The sequence below is a fragment of the Myotis yumanensis genome, unplaced genomic scaffold (genome assembly GCF_028538775.1).
Source record: "Myotis yumanensis isolate MYYU_CA2020_CCGP unplaced genomic scaffold, mMyoYum1.0.hap1 SCAF_3, whole genome shotgun sequence".
In the NCBI taxonomy this organism is placed as follows: Eukaryota; Metazoa; Chordata; class Mammalia; order Chiroptera; family Vespertilionidae; genus Myotis; species Myotis yumanensis.
This window is the reverse complement of record NW_027223754.1, coordinates 7,854,421-7,873,011: the sequence shown is the minus strand read 5'-3', so window position 1 is coordinate 7,873,011 and position 18,591 is coordinate 7,854,421. Positions and strand designations below refer to the sequence as shown.

At 47.6% G+C, this 18,591-nt stretch overlaps 1 protein-coding gene across 2 annotated transcripts in view; it reads left to right on the top strand.

Moving 5' to 3' along the window:
- The window catches only part of ENPP6 (ectonucleotide pyrophosphatase/phosphodiesterase 6), a 134,180-nt gene that overhangs the window by 47,999 nt on the left and 67,590 nt on the right, over window positions 1–18,591 (top strand). Inside the window, exon 1 of one of the 2 annotated variants that reach the window (XM_070408151.1) lies at window positions 11,093–11,412. The exons of the other annotated variant lie outside the window; for it this stretch is intronic. Within the exon in view, the coding sequence (XP_070264252.1) occupies window positions 11,172–11,412 (241 nt within the window). The 5' untranslated portion in view covers window positions 11,093–11,171. Of the gene's footprint in view, window positions 1–11,092; window positions 11,413–18,591 lie in introns of those variants that run through there. 2 annotated transcript variants of the gene reach the window in all.

Here is an 18,591-nt window from a genome sequence, read left to right as displayed (position 1 = left end):
TCCCACTGCCTCTCTTGCCTGCATGGGAGGCTGGGAAGTAGGGTGTCTAGTTAGGAGGCTCTATGCCCAGCTATGCCGGAAGCCAGTCCATCCTTGCTGCTTGACACAGTCGCTGCAGGAAAGAAACATCTGCACAGCATATGTTTCAAGGGACCTGGCGTATATGGCATACTGTTCTTAATATGTTTGCTCTCCTTAGCGCCATGTGTTTTAACCAAGGTCACCTCTCCGAGAAAGGTTGTTTCCCCAGGTGGGGATTTTTCCCTGAACACTTGGGTTGCGGGAAACGAGTTAAGTCGGCTCGCGTGAATTGCGCGTACTCGGCGGGAGCCGTCTTAACTCGGTTCATATAGATTTGCGGTGGAGTGCGGGAAACGTGTAAATTCGGGCCGATTGTAACTGCGTATTACCAAATATTTGTTTCAAAGATACCTACCTGCGTATGCTGCTGGGGTCCAATCCCAGCGGGTCCAGGGGTCCCCAAAGGTGTGGACGGAGTCGGCGAAGAAGGAATGACAGGAAGACAGCCTTCAGTTGATCAGCAGCCTAGTCAGGACCTCTAGCCAGGATCTCCAGCCAAAGTTCTGGTCGGAACTCTGGTTAGGAACTGATGAGGTTCTGATGTTTATTGTCTTGTTACATCCATATTTATACCAGCTGATTTTAATCCTGTCAATTTCTATTACAAAGGTTAGGGCGTTTCTTATCTCCATTCCAGGGAGTAAAGATTATGTAGCTTAACTACCCGCCTGGCACTTAATTAAGGGGTTGTATCCCCTCCCTAACCTCAGGGAAAGATCCCCACCTGGGGAAACAACCTTTCTCGGAGAGGTGACCTTGGTTAAAACACATGGCGCTAAAGAGAGCAAACATATTAAGAACAATATGCTATATATGCCAGGTCCCTTGAAACATATGCTGTGCAGATGTTTCTTTCCTGCAGCGACTGTGTCAAGCAGCAAGGATGGACCGGCTCCCGGCAGTATGCGAACCGTTTCATACCCATTTCAATCGAACCCATACTTCAAAAGATATAGGCATTTTAAACTAACTCTGATTTTGCGCGGGAAACCTAAATAATTGCCCGCGCCAGCTTATATTTTGGCGGGAAATTCACCCGACACCAGAGTGTGAAGTTAGGGAGGGGATACAACCCCTTAACTAAGTGCCAGGCGGGTAGTTAATCACTTTAACTACAAACAATCATGCTTAAGCTACATAATCTTTACTCCCTGGAATGGAGATAAGAAACGCCCTAACCTTTGTAATAGAAATTGACAGAATTAAAATCGACTGGTATAAATACAGATGTAACAAGACAATAAACATCAGATCCTGATTAGATCCTAACCAGAACTTGGCTGGAGATCCTGGCTAGAGATCCTGGCTAGGCTGCTGATCAACTGAAAGCTGTCTTCCTGTCATTCCTTCTTCGCCGACTCCGTCTACACCTTTGGGGACCACTGGACCCGCTGGGGTTGGACCCCAACACAGTTAACCCTCAGAGGAAGAGGAGACAGGATAACGGGGCCGTTCAGTCGCTCCAGCCACAGTCAACCTTCCTGCACTAACTCACGCACGCACAGCCTTCTTCACGGAGAACGAGGGCACCTGCCCCGAGGGAAACGGGCAGAGGCCCATCCGGTTCGTTGTCCAGGAACTTTGGGCCCTGGGGAGTCCTTAAGCAGGTCCAGCTGGGCCTCTGGGGTCCAACAAGCTGCACACGGATCCCCCCTCCCTCCACGACCCCATGGTGGAGTAGAAACCAGATCTCTCCAACACAAACTCCCGTTCAGGAAAAGGCAGGAGGGCAGCTCCTGCCACCACTGTCCGGGCACAGTGTTGTCTCCCCATCGTGGCGTGTGTGCGGTGAGTTCCATGGGCATCCACCCGGCATCGCCAGCTGCCCTCTGGCAGGGGCTCCGTGGCCCTCGTCCTCGCTGACCCCTGATCTTTCCTCTTGTCCAGTTTCCTCTCTGGCCACAGTGGAGGCAGGTGTGATGTCTGCCCTTCACCAGGCTGTGCGGAGGGGGGGCGGTCTGGGGTATGACTCATGGTTTGAATCATCACAGGGTTTTGCAGACCTGGTCCGTGGTTTCTTTGGCAATTTAGTTCTCTTAGAAACATAACAAGATGTTAATCTATTTCTCTCTGTCCATTTCATGACCAAGTAACGACAGTCAAGCATCTTGACTGACATGTAATTATGTTACTTGCAGACTGTGGTCTTCTAGTTATTGCCCTTAGAGCTCAGCTCATTTTTTGTTTTTTGTTTTGTTTTTTCATCCTCACCCCGGGATATTTTCCATTGATTTTTAGGGAGAGTAGAAGAGAGAGGGAAAGACAGAGGGAAACATCGGTGTGAGAGAAACACATCGATTGGTTGCCTCCTACAGGGGCCCTGATCAGGGCCCGGCCAGGGAGAAGCCTGCAGCCAAGGTATGTACCCTTGACTGGAATTGAACCTGGGATCCTTTGGTCCACAGGCCGATGCTCTATCCACTGAGCCAAACTGGCTAGTGCAGAGCTCAGCTCATTTATCTCCCCAGCTGCCAAAGGCACTTACCTTGTGACCATCAAAAACAATGAGCTTGAGTGGGGACAAGCCTCTTCGTTTTTCTCCACAGCAAGCCCATTTGTATTAAGATGTCATTGTTTCTAGGCCTTTGTGGTAAACAGAGCTGTTTTTTAAAAAAAATAGCTCTGACTGGTTTGGCTCAGTGGATGGAGCATTGGGCCATGAACTGAAAGGTCCCGGGTTCAATTCCAGTAGAGAGGGTATGTACCTTGGTTGCAGGCTCGATCCCCAGTATGGGGTGTGCAGGAGGCAGCTGATCGATGTTGTCTCTCATCGTTGTTTCTAACTCTCTATCCTTCTCCCTTCCTCTCTGTAAAACGTTAATGAAAATATATATATTTAAAAATAATAATAATATGCCCTGGCTGGTTTGGCTCAGTGGATAGAGCGTCGGCCTGCGGACTGAAAGGTCCCAGGTTCGATTCCAGTCAAGGGCATGTACCTTGGTTGCGGGCGCATCCCTGGTGGGGTGTGTGCAGGAGGCAGCTGATCGATGTTTCTCTCTCATTGATGTTTCTAACTCTCTATCCCTCTCCCTTCCTCTCTGTAAAAAATCAATAAAATATATTAAAAAAAATAATAATAATATATAAGGATTCCATTGGCATTTTCTTTTCAATTTTTATATAGCATGCATTTTTACTTAACATCTTTGCTTCTATTGTAGTATCTCTGTTGTGGCAGGATGCACGGGAGAACGATCAGCCCGCACTCTGAGGGCGGAAAGTTTAACCTTTATTTCGCAGATGGGCTAGTGCAGGGGAATTCCGGATCCAAAGCCTGAACTGAACTCCTGGGAAGGCCTTGACCTATATACCTCCTCCTGTGGCGGCCTCTAAGGGTCCCCGCAGCTCTGCCCAAGTCAGCTGTAGGGGGCCCTGGGGTTAGGCTCTGCAGCTCCTCCCAGGTCAGTCAGAGAGGGGAAGTGAGACTACAGTTTTAACCAGACACTGAGCTAGGTTGCAAGCCCCCCCCCCCCCCCCCCATTTTCCTTTTCACCCTGATGGTTAGTAACATTGAGCGTCTTTTCATATACCTGTTGGCTATTTGCATGTCTTCTTTGGAAAAAAAATGTCTATTCAAGTCCTTTGCCCACTTTTAAATTATATTATTCTTTTGTTATTGCATTGTCGACTTCCTTCTATAGTTTGGATGCTAACCTCTTACCAGCCAGGTGATCGACAAATACTTTCTCCCATTCTCTAGGCTGCCTTTTCATGTTGTTGATTGTTCCTCCTGCTGTGCAGAAGCTTCTTAGTGTGATTTAGTTCACTCGCTTATTTTTGCTGTTTGTGCTTTTGGTGTCATATCCAAAAAAATCATCGCCGAGACCAATGTCAAGGGGTTTTTTTCCTATGTTTTTTCTTGGAGTTTTATGTTTTGAGTCCTAAGTTTACGTCTTTAATCCGTTCCAAGGTAATTGTTGCGAGTGGGGTAAGATAGGGGTTCCATTTCAGTCTTCTGCACGAGGCTATCCAGTTTTCCAACCCCATTCATGAAAGAGACGGTCCTTCCTCCATTGAGTACACGTGGCTCTCTTGTTAAATATTCGTTAACTGTATATGTGTGGGTTTATTTCTGGGCTCCTCATGCAACCCAGGGGTGTATGTGTTTGTTTTACGCTAATACCATACTGTTTAGGTGACTATAGCTTTGAAATAAGTTTGAAATCAGGAAATGTAATGCTCCCAGCTCTGTTCTTTTTGCTCAGGATTGCTTTGGCTATTCAGAGTCTTTAATACTTCCACGTGCATTTTAGGATTCGTTTTATTTCTGTGAAAAATGTCATTGGGATTTCAATAGGGATTGCATTGAATCTATAGGTGGCTTTGGCTAGTATGGACCTTTCAACAATATTGATTCTTCTAATCATGAGGGTTGAATATCTTCCCATGTATTTGTGTCTTCTTCAATTTCTTCCATCAGTGTCTTGTAATTTTCATTCTACAGATCTTTCACTTCTTTCATTAAATTATTCCTAAATAGTTTATTATTTTTGATGGTATTATAAATGAGATTGCTTTATTTATTTCTTTTTCAGATAATTGATCGCTAATGCATATAAATGCAATTGGTTTTTGTATGTTAATTTTTTATCCTGCAACTTTCCTGAATTTGTTATTAATTCTAATAACTTTTTTTTAAAAAATATATTCTATTGATTTTTTACAGAGAGGAAGGGAGAGAGCTAGAGAGTTAGAAACATCGATGAGAGAGAAACATCGACCAGCTGCCTCCTGCACACTCCCCACTGGAGATGTGCCCGCAACCAAGGTACATGCCCTTGACCGGAATTGAACCTGGGACCTTTCAGTCCGCAGGCCGACGCTCTATCCACTGAGCCAAACCGGTTACGGCGAATTCTAATAACTTTTTAAAAACTTTTTTGAGTCTTTAGGATTTTCTATATATATACAAGCATATTTCTACAAACAAAGGAAATTAAACTTCCTTTTGGATTTAGATGCCTGTCCTCCCCCCCCCTCCCCCCACCCCGACTTATTGCCCTGGGTAAGAATTATAGCGCTATGTTGAATAGGAGCATCCTTGACTTGTTCCTGATACTAGAGGGAAAGATTTTAACCTTGCACCATTGAGTACTGTGGACGAAAGGGGCCTCATGCTAACCTGACCAGCTCAGGGGAGGCCTGTATGGTGGTCTTGCAAACTCAGAGACCTAAAGTCACCATAAAGGATGGTCTGAAATTAACTAAAAGCAGTTATGTCGGGTAGTTATATCCTAGGCCAGTATCTTCACTGACAAGGTCAACCTTTACCTTAACTGAGCCTATCTGTCTTTTTGCATCTATGATAACATACCCTTTGAAATGTCTGGGTAACTTGTGACTTCCCTTTTTCTGGAGCCCCTGGGGCACAACCAAATGTGCTGGGCTCCAGGACAGATACCACAAATTCCTTCATTATCATGTTAATTGTTCCTGCACCCACCTAAGTATGTGTCTATATTTTACTTTTTATCCAACCCCAGGGGATTCCCCTGCTTTGCTTTATCCCTCCTCCTTAATCTATCACCAATGGATTTCATGTAACCCACCTACATCCCTCCTTTGATTGCAATGTGTAAATACAGACGTAACCTGCCATTCCGGAGCATTATCGCAATTCATTGAGGTTCTGCTTCCCGGCATATGTCGACAGTTTGGCTCAAATAAACTCACAAAAATTCTTTACAGGTTTCAGTGGTTTTTTTCATTAATAGTATGATGTTAGCTGTGGGTTTTTTATATATGGCCTTTACTATATTGATATAGTTTCATTCTCCTGCTTTTTAACTATGCCTCTTTGTATTATTTTTAGTGGTTGCTCTTGGCATTAACATATGCATCCTTATTATAATCTACTTAAAATTAATATCTGATCACTTTACATTTTATTCTTTACATCTCACTTTCCCCACTTTGTAAATGAAAAAAATGTCACAACAGTTTAATTACCTTTAAATATCCTACCCCTGTATTTTAATATATTTTATTGATTTTTTACAGAGAGGAAGGAAGAGGGATAGAGAGTTAGAAACATCGATGAGGCAGAAACATCGATCAGCTGCCTCCTGCACACCTCCCACTGGGGATGTGCCCACAACCAAGGTACATGCCCTTGACCAGAATTGAACCTGGGACCCTTCAGTCCGCAGGCTGATGCTCTATCCACTGAGCCAAACCGGTTAGGGCTACCCCTGTATTTTAAGCTACTGTTTTTTGTCTTCTAATTCTTCATAAGTTATAAATCATAAGTCCCATCATAGTGTTATTATTTTGGCTTTAAACTGTTAATTTTTTTTGTTTAAAAGCAATTTTTTAATATATAGTTTTTACTGATTTCAGAGAGGAAGGGAGAGGGAGAGAGATATAGAAACATCAATGATGAGAGAGAATCATTGATCATCTGCCTCCTGCACACCCCCTACTGGGGATCGAGCCTATGTGCCCTTGACTAGAATCGAACCTGGGACCCTTCAGTCTGCAGGCCGATGCTCTATCCACTGAGCCAAAATGGCTAGGTCTAAACTGTTATTTTTAAAGGACATTAAAAAAAGAAAAATATATAGTCATTTATATTTATCCACATATTTACCATTTCTGATAACTTTTTTGTCTTCCTGTAGGTCTTAATTTTTTTATCTTGTATTATTTCCCTTAAACCTGAAGGACATTCTTTCTTATTTCTTATAGTACAAGTGTGTTGGTGACTAATTCTCTCAGCTTTCATTTTTCTGAAAATGTCTTTGTTTCATCTTAATTTTAGAAGAATATGTTCATGGGTCTAGAACATATTCTGTAGGGTTTCAGTCCTTTAAAATGTATTAAGATTCTAGTTCCTACGCCTGACCAGAGAGAGGGCCGATGGGACACTTGCCCTGGTCTGGGATTGGGGCAAGGACTTTGAGGAGCTAAGACTGCTGATTTCTAGGAAACAAATGTGTTGACATGAGCCAAGAAGGACCAACACGGGTGGGCAAACAGATGGAGTAACAGGGCCAGTGAAGGTTGATGTTGGCCAGCATGGCTGACTTGGATCACAGCTTCTGAACCTCATCGATTCTATAGCTGGAAAGCACCTTGAGCCTTCCTTCCGTCACGTTTCAGAGGTGAAAACCGAAGTGTGGGAAGGTCACCTTCCCAGAATCACACAGTTGTCCAATGCTAGAATCCCAGGCCCTGGAACCCATCTTTTCTCTCCTAGGACCCGTCCCTCCCCTCTCAGTGCCTCTCCGGGGAGGCCAGGCACCACAGTGCTGACGGATCTGCGCAGCACATTCCCGAGAGCTCATGCGTGTCCCGGGGCAAAGGTGGTCCCACGTTCTAAGGAAAGTTCTCCTTCTTCTGCACTATCTACGTGAAACCCCCACGGGCAATGACCTTAGAGCATTGCCAACCCTTGGAAAACAAGTGGCAAGAAGCACTCTTACATGTTCGGTGCTGATAATCCTCCCCAGCTGAGGGCATCCCATAACGGACAAACAAGGCCTTGGGCCACAAGGCTCTGGGCACCTAATCTTAACCACATTTTCTGACCGAGTGCCTTCGCTTATTGTTGCTGAGCTTTTACTTCCAACCTCTCTGGGTCACAATGTACACGACCAGGAGTCTGATTGGAATCCCATCTCAAATGCTTCTTGTTAGGTTAGGTGACTCAGGAGGCGGCGCAAGAAATAGAGAGTCCAGTGAATCAGAAAAGAAAGGAAAGGAAAAGGTTTATTTCTGCGTCCCCAGGAGACCCATGTACCCCCAAAGACAGGGCACGTGGATTCACACCAACAGGGAGGGGGGCGCTTTTTTTATACTGCGGTTGGGTGAGGGGCGGGGACATGAGCTGAGGTATTCAGTTGAGGAAGTTTCAGCTGCAGGGGGTCAGCCAGGTATTCAGGAATGAGTCAGTATCTGTGTGGGGGTCGGTGTTGATTCAGGGAGAAGCCAGTATCTGTGTCTGGCATGCTGATCTGTTAGACATGCCAGGGGGAGTCCATTATCTCGTCACATGTCTGCATGTATCTGATCCTGGGCTCTCTCCAACCTAACACTTCTTTCTTCACATGTTGGCATGTATGATAAAGACGTTTATGTACAATCATTTTGACCCAAAACCTTATCTTAGAGAAACTACCTAAACATGATCATAAAATGATACGATCATCATAAAACAATACAGGGCACATCAGCAATGCCGCCACCCAGACACGTCACAGCGTGATGGGTGGGGCCGTAGGGACCTAGGGGCCTATGGACTCTAAGGAGAGTGAGTCGGTGAAGGCTGGCCTCCTCACAGCTGGATCAGGCGCTCAGGGGCCTGTATTTTGGGTTGCACCCCTTGCTCCCCCTCAGCTAGCAGCAGAGGAAAGTGGGTGCCCCTTTTGTATTCATCTTTAGGATTTAGAATCCTTCACCTCTCCCCAAGTGAGCCCCAAGGTCATCCCCAAGGCAGACTATGTGGCCTTGAGCTGTTATCTTCACAGTCCGGAAGCTTTGGAACCACCCGGGCCTGTCTGCTGCCTCCCGGACGCCCCCCCCCCCCCCCTCACTCCAGGAGGAAGTTTTTCTTTAGGTTGTGTGACAATGGCAGGCGTGGAATCAGCCCCTCAAGCCTTCCCCTCCCTTCTCCCTCCCTGCCTTCCTCCCCCTCCCTCCCTTTGTCCCTCTTCCACCCCATTTATTTTTTCTGTTTAGAATAACAACAATCTCCCACAACTCAAAGAAATGTAAATAACATCATGTTCTTAAGGTAACACACATTAAGAATAAGCGCCCCTCTTTTTCTTATTTTTCAATGGTAAAAGGCGTTATTTTCATGGGGAAAATGAAGTCTGGTGCCTAAGTCAGCGGAGATAGGGATGGGAATTTGGCCGGTGTGTTTTCTTTTTTTGTCACACAATTTAGAACGTGACCGGTGGTCTCGGTGGTCTCGAGTGAGGGCTAGACTCCAAATATGGGAGAACAGGAGAAGGGAAGGCACGGGCAGAGGGCGGGGTGAGAGAGGCATCAGGATTGATCCGGTCAGGTGGCTGCTGTCCGCCTGCCTTCGGTCCCTGTGGAACGTGGCCCTGAGCCTTGCCTGTTTCACCAGGGCCCAAGCGACGTTGTGATGAGAAGTACAGCTCGCCCTTGTGAAGCACAGCTATGGGCCACGCACATTTCATCAGCCTTTTCCAGCTCTGCCACCCCGGGCACCCTGAGAATCTGCACTTAGCGCTCAGACTCTCACCCTGTGCCTCGCTGGACTTCACTGAGCCCTGCTCAGCCTCCGCCTCCGCCCCGGCCTGTCCTGGGGTGGAGGCTGCATCATTCCCAGCTCTGCCTTCCCATCGCTAACTCTCACCCTCCAGCCTCCATCTCAGGGCAATGCTGCCTCAGAACAACCTGCCAGCAGTGCCCCCTGCTGGCCCATGTGGGAACTTTCTCTCTGGCGCTCCAGCTCTGCTGAGATCCACTCCCTCCCATGGATGGGTTTGGACACCAGCAACTTGAAAAATAAAGCAACAAACACTGTAGATAGTAGCATCAGAGACAGAGGTGTCTGAGACAGAGACAAACAATCGGTTTGCGAGTGCTATGGCCAGGGATTTGCCAAAAAGTTCACACACATGCCCACCGAGTTTGGTTTATTCACGGAGTGAAGAGGTTTGCATTCCTAAACTGTTAGGTGACGTGTAAGAGAGTTTAAATCGAGCAAAGAGGTGGGATGCCAGCAAATTAAAAGATTGCCCTTTCCCTGGGCTCCTCCCTTGGGTGAGCCCGAGTGCAAAATCCGTGCGGCCTTCTGTCATCTTCTAAGATTCCGCCTCTCTGTGGGCGCCTGTATTTCTGGAACATTCACCCAAAATAATAAGGTTGCACGGTCTCCCCTGGCATTAATTCCGGGTTGTTTGTGGATCCAGCTTCTCCCAAGGCATCAGCCTCTTGGTTTTCCAGTAAAGGGTGAGCACGAATGCTTTTAAAAAATGGGTGCTGTACCTGGAGCCTTGTTCCTTCAGATGACCGACTAGCTTAGAGCCCCAGAAACAGCACCAAGGGTCCGAACCAAAAGAGACTTCCCACGGCCGTTGCACCGAACTGCAATGCCATGCCCACCCGTGGAGCCCCGCTGGATGTGGTGCTGGGACCATGTCTGTGAGGCTGGGACTGGCAGGCTCCCTTCATGCAGAAGTGACCCGGCTGGTGTGTAGCAAGGTAAGAGCCCCGAATGCCACCTCCAGGGCTGTACACGGGATACATCAGGAGCTGAGGCAGGTGAGGGAGGCAGTCCTAGAGAATCGGGCAGCAGCGGATCGTTTGCTGTTGGGGGCATAACCAGGGCTGGGAGGAATTTCAAGGAATGTGCTGCTTTAATCTTCCTGACAATCCTCCGTTGATAGAAAACATATCCAGGACCCTGCATGTGCTGTATTCCATCCCTGGGAGCTGCTTTCAAGGCAGAAGCAGATGCGGTCCAGCATGATGAGACTTTTCATCTAAAACTAATCTCATAGATAGGAGATGATAGAAATAGCTGTGGGGAAATGTTAGGGGCAAAAAAAAAAAAATGAGTATTGGTGACTAGCTATGGTGATGGGAAATATTAATCCTGCTCCTTTAACCATGATTGCCTTGATTAAAGAAAGGACATTCTGACCTAGCTGGGAGTTGTGTGCCCTGGGGACCTGGGAGTCAACCTTGGGTCTGGGGGGGATCACCCTTGGAATGCGGTTCATTCCATTCGAGAGCTGCCTGTTATCACGGAAAGAGGAACAACCTTGTTGCCCAAACAAGGGGGTCCCACCCCAGCCTCCTACTTCCCCAGGCCTGTCACGCCTGCTTCCCTATGTGATCTCTGTCCTACCCTATATATATGAGCAGCTGGCTTCTGGGGGGTCGCAGAGCAGATTTCTGTGGCTGACCTGCTGCTTGGAATAAATGCTCAGATAGGACTCAAAAATAAAAAACACGGTGCTGTTCCTTTAAATTCTGAAAGTGAACTTGGCTCAGGAAGGCCAGCAGTCAAGGTCCAGCCCCTAGAAGAGAGAAGAGCTACAGATTCTCCATCCTCGGTCTTTGCAAGGCGACGGCTGTGCCAGCCGGCTCGGCAGGCTCCTGGCAGCATGGCAGTGCCGCTCCGGGCCCTCCTGCTGGTCCTCGCGCTGGGCCTGGCCCAGCCGGCCTCTGCCCCCCGGAAGCTGCTGGTGTTCCTGCTGGATGGTTTCCGCTCCGACTATATCAGCGACGAGGCCCTGGAGTCCCTGCCTGGTTTGAAAGAGATTGTGAGCCGGGGGGTGAAAGCGGACTACTTGACCCCGGACTTCCCCACGCTCTCTTATCCCAACTACTACACCCTGATGACCGGTGAGTCCCTGCTGCTCCTCTCCTGGGTGGGGAGGAGGGTGCTGGCGTCCAGCAGGGGTCTGTGAGCGCCTGGCCTCGGACTCTGATGTCAATGTTCAGGTTTCCCTAGTCCCTTGGGACCCCAGAGACAGATAGGAAGTCTGTGTTCTTGGCCGAGGTGGTTGTTTTCATGGTTGTGTTGTTGTCCGGAAGTTCTCCCCACGACCTGCTTTGGATTCTCAGAGAGCGGGGAACAGAGAGCTGCGTGGATGGATGATTTAAAAAAGGGGGTTATTTGGTTTACAGCTCAAAATTCTAGCTAACTCCATGTTTTCCAAGTTCAAGTTTTAAGAGTCCATTGGTCCTCACGTGTCTGTACCAAATTCCTCCTGTCCCCTCGCTCTGCAGTGACCTGTCATCCGGGAGCATTCGGCTTGTTTATCCGTGTGCTGGGCTGTGCGAGTTCCACGTGCATTCCTGGATTCCTGGGGCGGGGGGTGGGGGGGGGGGGCGGTGGGGGCTCCGGCAGATCTCGAAGTGTGACTCAGCAATGCCACTTGGCCCTTGTTTGGCCTTTTGGGGGCAGGTGAACTAGCACAGAGAAGAAAAAATCTGTGGTGGGCTTCAGATTCCCGTTTTTAACTTGTAGCATCTGTTATGAAAACAAAGCAGAACAAGCCTGGCCGGCAGGGCTCAGTGGTTAAGTGTTGACACGTCAACCAGGAGGTCACGGTTCAATTCCCGGTCAGGGCATGTGCCTGGGTTGCGGGCTTGGTCCCCATCATCCTTGATGTTTCTCTCTCTCTCTTCCTCTCCCTTCTTCTCTGAAATCAAAAATAGAACAAACACGCCAGCGAACCCAGACTGCGCCCGGGTGCGCGGACGCTGGGTTGGGCCCGAGGGGGACCTGCGTAGGGGATTTCGGAGTGTCAGTGACTCCATGGTCTCGCCCCGTCTGCATAGCGGGGACTTTCTGCGCTCGCAGTCGGGTTCCTGGCTTCTGGTTGGCTTTCCAGTAACCTTTGTGGGGGCCAGCGAGGCGCTCTCGGAAAGAATTTAGCAGACCGTCAGGGGGGCTGTTGAGAACACACTGTTATTGCTGCGATGGCTGAACTCGGCCATGTGCTCTGAGCACAGGGAACACTGTCAGTTATGTGCGTGGGAAGGGGATGAGAACTCCATATCTCATCATGGATCCCCACAGCATAGCACAGCCATAGGAGTCTGCAAAGACAATTGACGTATCCGACTTCACGTGTGGGTCCTCTATGCACAGGCACATAAAAATGCCGTAAAGTTAAAGGGGAAAGAGACGTTGGAGAACTGGAAATGAAGGCAGAGAGAGGGGAAAAAATCCAGGCTGTGCCTAAGCGAACAATGCATTTGTTGATTTTAAAACATTTCCCCAGCAGACAAACAGCAGCCTCTCTGCGATGAGGAGGGGGGACAGAGCCCCTGGTCCCCGCTGGGCGCGCGTCCCCCCTCGTCGGGAAGCCGTGTGCAGGCCGTGGGTCACACATAGATGCCATTGTGTGTCGCAGCCCGACTGCAGCTCTGTCCCGGGAGGCTCACACGCGCAGACCACCCCCTCCAGCTGCTTTCGGAGCCTCGCGGGGAGGCCCCATTCATAGCTGCCACGTGCAGCTCCCCCGATCTCCGTGCACAACGAACAAAATCCGTTTCAGAAAGTCAGACTCCAGGGAGTAAAAGGGGCCATTGCCATCTGCACAGAGGGACCAGGCCAGTGGCACGGGCTTTTGTCTGTGGGACCCCCATTCCTGACATTCGCACCAGGAGTGATCTGCACCGAGCCCCACCATGCAGAGCACGCCTCAGGCTCAGGGGTGGCTCTTGTCACCCGTCCTTTCCATGGTCGACCGTGCAGCTCCCCAAAGTGCTTGACAAAGATCTCATCTTCACCCTCCTCCTCCTCCTCCTCTTTCCTCCTCCTCCTCCTCCTCCTCTTTCCTCCTCTTCCTCCTCCTCTTCCTCTTCCTCTTCTTCTTTTTAAAAATAATTTTTTATTGTTGAAAGTATTACATATGTCCCCCTTTCCCCCATTAACCCCCTCAGGCCGGCCCCATCCCCTCACCCCGCCCTAGGCCTTCAGCACCCTATCGTCTGGGTCCACGGGTTATGCATATATGCATTCAAGGTCTTTGGTTGATTACCTCCCACCCACCCACCCACCCTCCCCCGCCTTCCCTCTGAGATTCTGCACTCTGTTCCATGCTTCCATGTCCCTGGACCCACTCTGTTCATCAGTTTATTTTGTTACTTAGATTCTGCATATGAGTGCAATCATGTGATACTTCTGACTGACTTATTTCACTTAGCATGTTACTCTCCAGGTCCCTCCATGCTGTCTCAAAGGGTAAAAGATCCTCCTTTTTTAATGCTGCATAGTATTCCGTGGCATAAATGTGCCACAGCTTTTTTATCCACTGGTCTACTGATGGCTACTTGGGCTGTTTCCAGATCTTAGCTATTGTAATTTGTGCTGCTGTGAACACAGGGGTACATACATTCTTTCTGATGGGTGCTTCGGGTTTCTTGGGATATATTCCTAGAAGTGGGATCACTGGGTCAAATGGCAGTTCCATACTTAATTTTTTTGAGGAAACTCCATACTGTTCTCCACAGTGGCTGCACCAGTCTGCATTCCCACCAGCAGTGCACGAGGGTCCCCTTTTCTCCACAGCCTTGCCGGCACTTGTCATTTGTTGATTTGTTGATGATAGCCATTCTGACAGGTGTGAGATGTTACCTCATTGTTGTTTTCATTTGCATCTCTCTGATGATCAGTGACTTTGAGCATGTTTTCATGTCTCTTGGCCATCTGTATGTCCACTTTGGAGAAGTGTCTATTTAGGTCCTTTGCCCATTTTTTAAATTGGATTGTTTGTCTTCCTTTTGTTAAGTTGTATGAGTTCCTTATATATTTTGGATATTAACCTTTTATCAGATGTATCATTGCCAAATATGTTCTCCCATACAGTGGGCTCCCTTTTCATGTTGTTGGTGGTTCTTTTGCTGTGCAGAAGCTTTTTATTTTGATGTAGTCCCATTTGATTATTTTCTCCTCAGTTTCCTTTGCCCTAGGACATGTATCAGTAAACATATTGCTATGAGAGATGTCTGAGATTTTGCTACCTATGATTTCTAGGGTTTTTATGGTTTCATGACTTACATGTAAGTCTTTTATCCATTTTAAGTTTATTCTTGTGTATGGTGTAAGTTGGTCTAGTTTCTCTTTTTTTGCGTGTATCTGTCCAATTTTCCCAACACCATTTATTGAAGTGACTCTCTTGACTCCATCATATGCTCTTGCCTCCTTTGTCAAATATTAATTGAGCTTGGGTTGATTTCTGGGTTTCAACCCAAACCACACTTTCAAACTGATGTTACCCCCAGGAAGCTCCGTGTTATGTCTATATACGTTTAGATGGTAAAATGTATACCCTGATGGGAAAGACTGCTCGAAACTTAGGTCGGCTTTCCCCCTTTTCTAGAAGCAATACTAACACAGGACAAGTCTAGCAAGGCTTGCGTTCATGTGCGGATGATTCTGGGCAGGGCTTTCTGGTACCTCCTGATGGAGCGAAGGCAGGGAGAGACCAGGCCGTGAAGCTGGTGTCAGCTCTGCTGTCCTGGAACCGACTCAGGGCCAAGTGTAGACTATTTCCCACAATATTCATGCTTATTTTTCTAGCCGATGTTGAAAAACTCCTTTTTTTTTTTTTTTTTAATGTAAAGAAGAATATAACCATGGGGAATTATACTTGAACATATGGTTTGAGCATTTGAGCATTTTATGAACCCACAAAAGAGTCATGCTAGATGCTTTGGGTACTGAAAGGGAGGCTGTTTCAGGGTTCCCCAGGATTCATAGGCGAGACTACGATCTCACTTCATTACGTGAATTATTGCCCATAAGACACAAGGCCCTGGTGTTCTTCTCTTAGTGGGAGGAGGAAGCCTGTGTTCTTGGAAAGAGCCTTGGCCTTGGAGCTGGAAGACCTGGGGTGGACTCCTCTCAGTGTCCGGGTGACTCGGGAAGACTTGAGGCAAAAGGCATTGCATTGCCTCAGTTTCCCCAGCTTCCAGGCCTGAATCAGGCCAGGATCTCAGGTGCCACCAGATGTGAACACGAGCCATACGGAGGGAACTAGAACAAGTTAGGATGGCACGTCTTGGGAGGCCTGCCTATAAGAAGGCAGCAAATATCTGAAACTCCCAGGGAAGAGAATTCCATGGGAAGCCACGTGGCTGGTGATGGGAAATGAACAGTCACAGGATCTGGAAGGAAGCTTGGAAATCGAGCCCAGTCAGTGACATGATGCCCCTGCAGCTGATTTTATGTTCTCCTTCAAGTTATATTGTATCAGGACACAACTTCCCATAGTGATCGGGAAAATCCATCAAACCATTGACTCCTTGGGGAAACAGGATCCTAAAATAGGGCCTTTTACCCAGAGCGCCTACACTCAAGTTGAGGATGGGAAACATCTCAAGTACCTACTAATATTCTAAAATGAATGACAAGGACTGACGTGTTCCTCCAAAATTCGTGTGCTGAAGTCCCAACCCCCCATACCTCAGAGTGTCACCATAAGGCCTTTAGCCCAGCAGGCATGGCTCAGTGGTTGAGCATTGACCTATGAACCAGAAGGTCATGGTTCAATTCCCTGTCAGGGCACATGCCTGGGTTGCAGGCTTGATCCCCAGTTTGGGGTGTGCAGGAGGCAGCCGGTCAGTGATTCTCTTTCATCATTGATGTTTCTATTTCTCTCTCCCTCTCCCTTCCTCTCTGAAATCAATAAAAATATATTTAAAAAATAAAAATCAGGCCTTTAAGAGGTGATTAAGTTAAAATGAGGTCCTTAGAGTGGAGCCCAATTAGGAAGAGGAGAAAACAGGCCACCTGAGGACACTGTGAGAGGCCGCCGTCCATAAGCCACGGAGAGAGGTCTCAGCAGGAGCCAAACCTGCCGACACATTGGTCTTGGACTTCCAGCCTCCAGAACTGAGAAGTAAATTTCTGTTGTTTGGCCACCCAGTCTGTGGCAACTCTAGTAAACAACTGCACGAAGACCAGTGGGTAGTTTCCTAATAAGCCACAGAGGACCAGGGGAGAGGGGTTTTTCTTCCTTTCGGAGGAACATGTGAGCGCCTTCTGAGGGAAGTGGGCTCTGCGCTGGGAGAAACAGCCACAAGCATTGTGTGGATCAGTCTATCTTAGTGGGGGCATGAGCTCTCTTCAGGAAGAGCTGTGTGTGGCTCAACTTCATTGTAGTTAAAAATACAACCACAGCCAAACCGGTTTGGCTCAGTGGATAGAGCGTCGGCCTGCGGACTGAAAGGTCCCAGGTTCGATTCCGGTCAAGGGCATGTGCCTTGGTTGTGGGCACATCCCCAGTGGGGGTTGTGCAGGAGGCAGCTGGTTGATGTTTCTCTCTCATTGATGTTTCTAACTCTGTATCCCTCTCCCTTCCTCTCTGTGAAGAATCAATAAAATATATATATATATATATATAATACAACCACAAAGGGACTGCGATTGGGGTGCGGTCTATTTTAGTATTACTGTGGATCTTCCTGTAAGGTTATTCTCTTTTTGAATTAAATCCACATTTGATTTAAGTAAAGTTCCACATAGACTCCATGGAAGGAAAACAGTGGTGTGTTCAATCCAGATCATGCGTTAGAGAGAATGTCGAGTATGTTTCCAAGCGGCATGACACCGTTTTGCTAAGGCCAATGGCAACATTTGTTTGTAATTCTTCAGACACTTCTTTTTTTTTTTTATTAAAATATAGTTGACACACAATATTTTATTAGTTTCAGACGTATAGCACAGTGATTCTACCTTTATATACCTTACAGAGTGATCACCAGGATACGTCTAGTGACCACATATCACTGTGCAAAATTATTGTGATATTGTTGACTGTATTTCCTGTGCTGTACACTCTACCCAGTAGCTTAATTATTTTTTAAATAGAAGTTTGTACCTCTTATTCCCCGTGACCTTTTTCACCCATCTCCCACCCCCTCCCCCCTGGCAAACTCATCAGTTTGTTCTCTGTATGAGTCTGTTTCTGTTTTCTTTCATTAGTTCTTTTGTGTTGTCTTTTAGAGTTCACATATAAGTAAGTGATTTTTAGATCTTCCTAAATTAATGTTGAGAAGGAAAAATTGGAATTATGCTTTGTTTTATTTAAGCAATTAGCAGTCATTGAGGTGAACTGGTTACCATTGATGTCTAGTGATCATATGTCTCAAACGGTGTCTATCGATGTTGTTTCAAATCTTGATGATAAAGTTGGAGGCAGCAAGAGGGTTGAAAGGAGAAGGGAGCTGTGCCAAGTAAGGGATCAAAGCCTGGCTGTTGGGAATTTAACCAGAATGCTAGCCATCGGCATAGCCTGAGAGAGAGCCCAATTCCAGCCAAGATTGCTGAAGCTATGAAAGCCGAGGGCACAGCAAAGCGTGAGCAAGGCAAGCCATTCAGAACCTCACCAACAACCGTGAGGGGACAGCGAAGGCCAAGTTGTGTGTGGTCCTGGCTGTCGGACCAGGGCTGGGTCTGGCAGGGCCACCCTGTGTTCTCAGATTGCTCAAGCGGCCAGGCTGTCAACATGGGCATTGTGAGAGGCTACTTCGATATTTGAAACACGGTGTACAGGCTGAATTGTGTGCCCCCTCTCCCCCCAATTATAAGTTGAAGTCCCTATCCCCAATCAGTGCTTAGATTGTGACTGTATTTGGAGATAGGGTCCTTCAAAAGGTAATTAAGTTAAAATGGGGTCAGTAAGGGGGGGGAGGGCTAACTCAATATGACTGGTGTCCGTGTAAGAAGGAGATCAGGACACAGGTGGGCACAGAGGGAAGGCATGAGCAGTCATGGGGAGAAGATGACCATCTACAAGCCAAGGAGAGAGGCTTTAGAAAGGACCAACCCTGATGACACCTTAACTTTGGGCTTCTAGCCTCCAAACTTATGAGAAATCTGACTTTTGTTGTTGAAGCCACCAGCTGTGGCACGTTGTTATGACAGCTCTTGGAAACTAGAAAGGTGGGATGGTGACTAGGCTGCTAATAGAAGAATGAAGGTTGTCCTAGACAGACTACTGCCACCCCCAAACCTATGTACTGAGGCTCTCCGGTGGTTTCTGCCCCGAGATTGAGGTAGTCCTG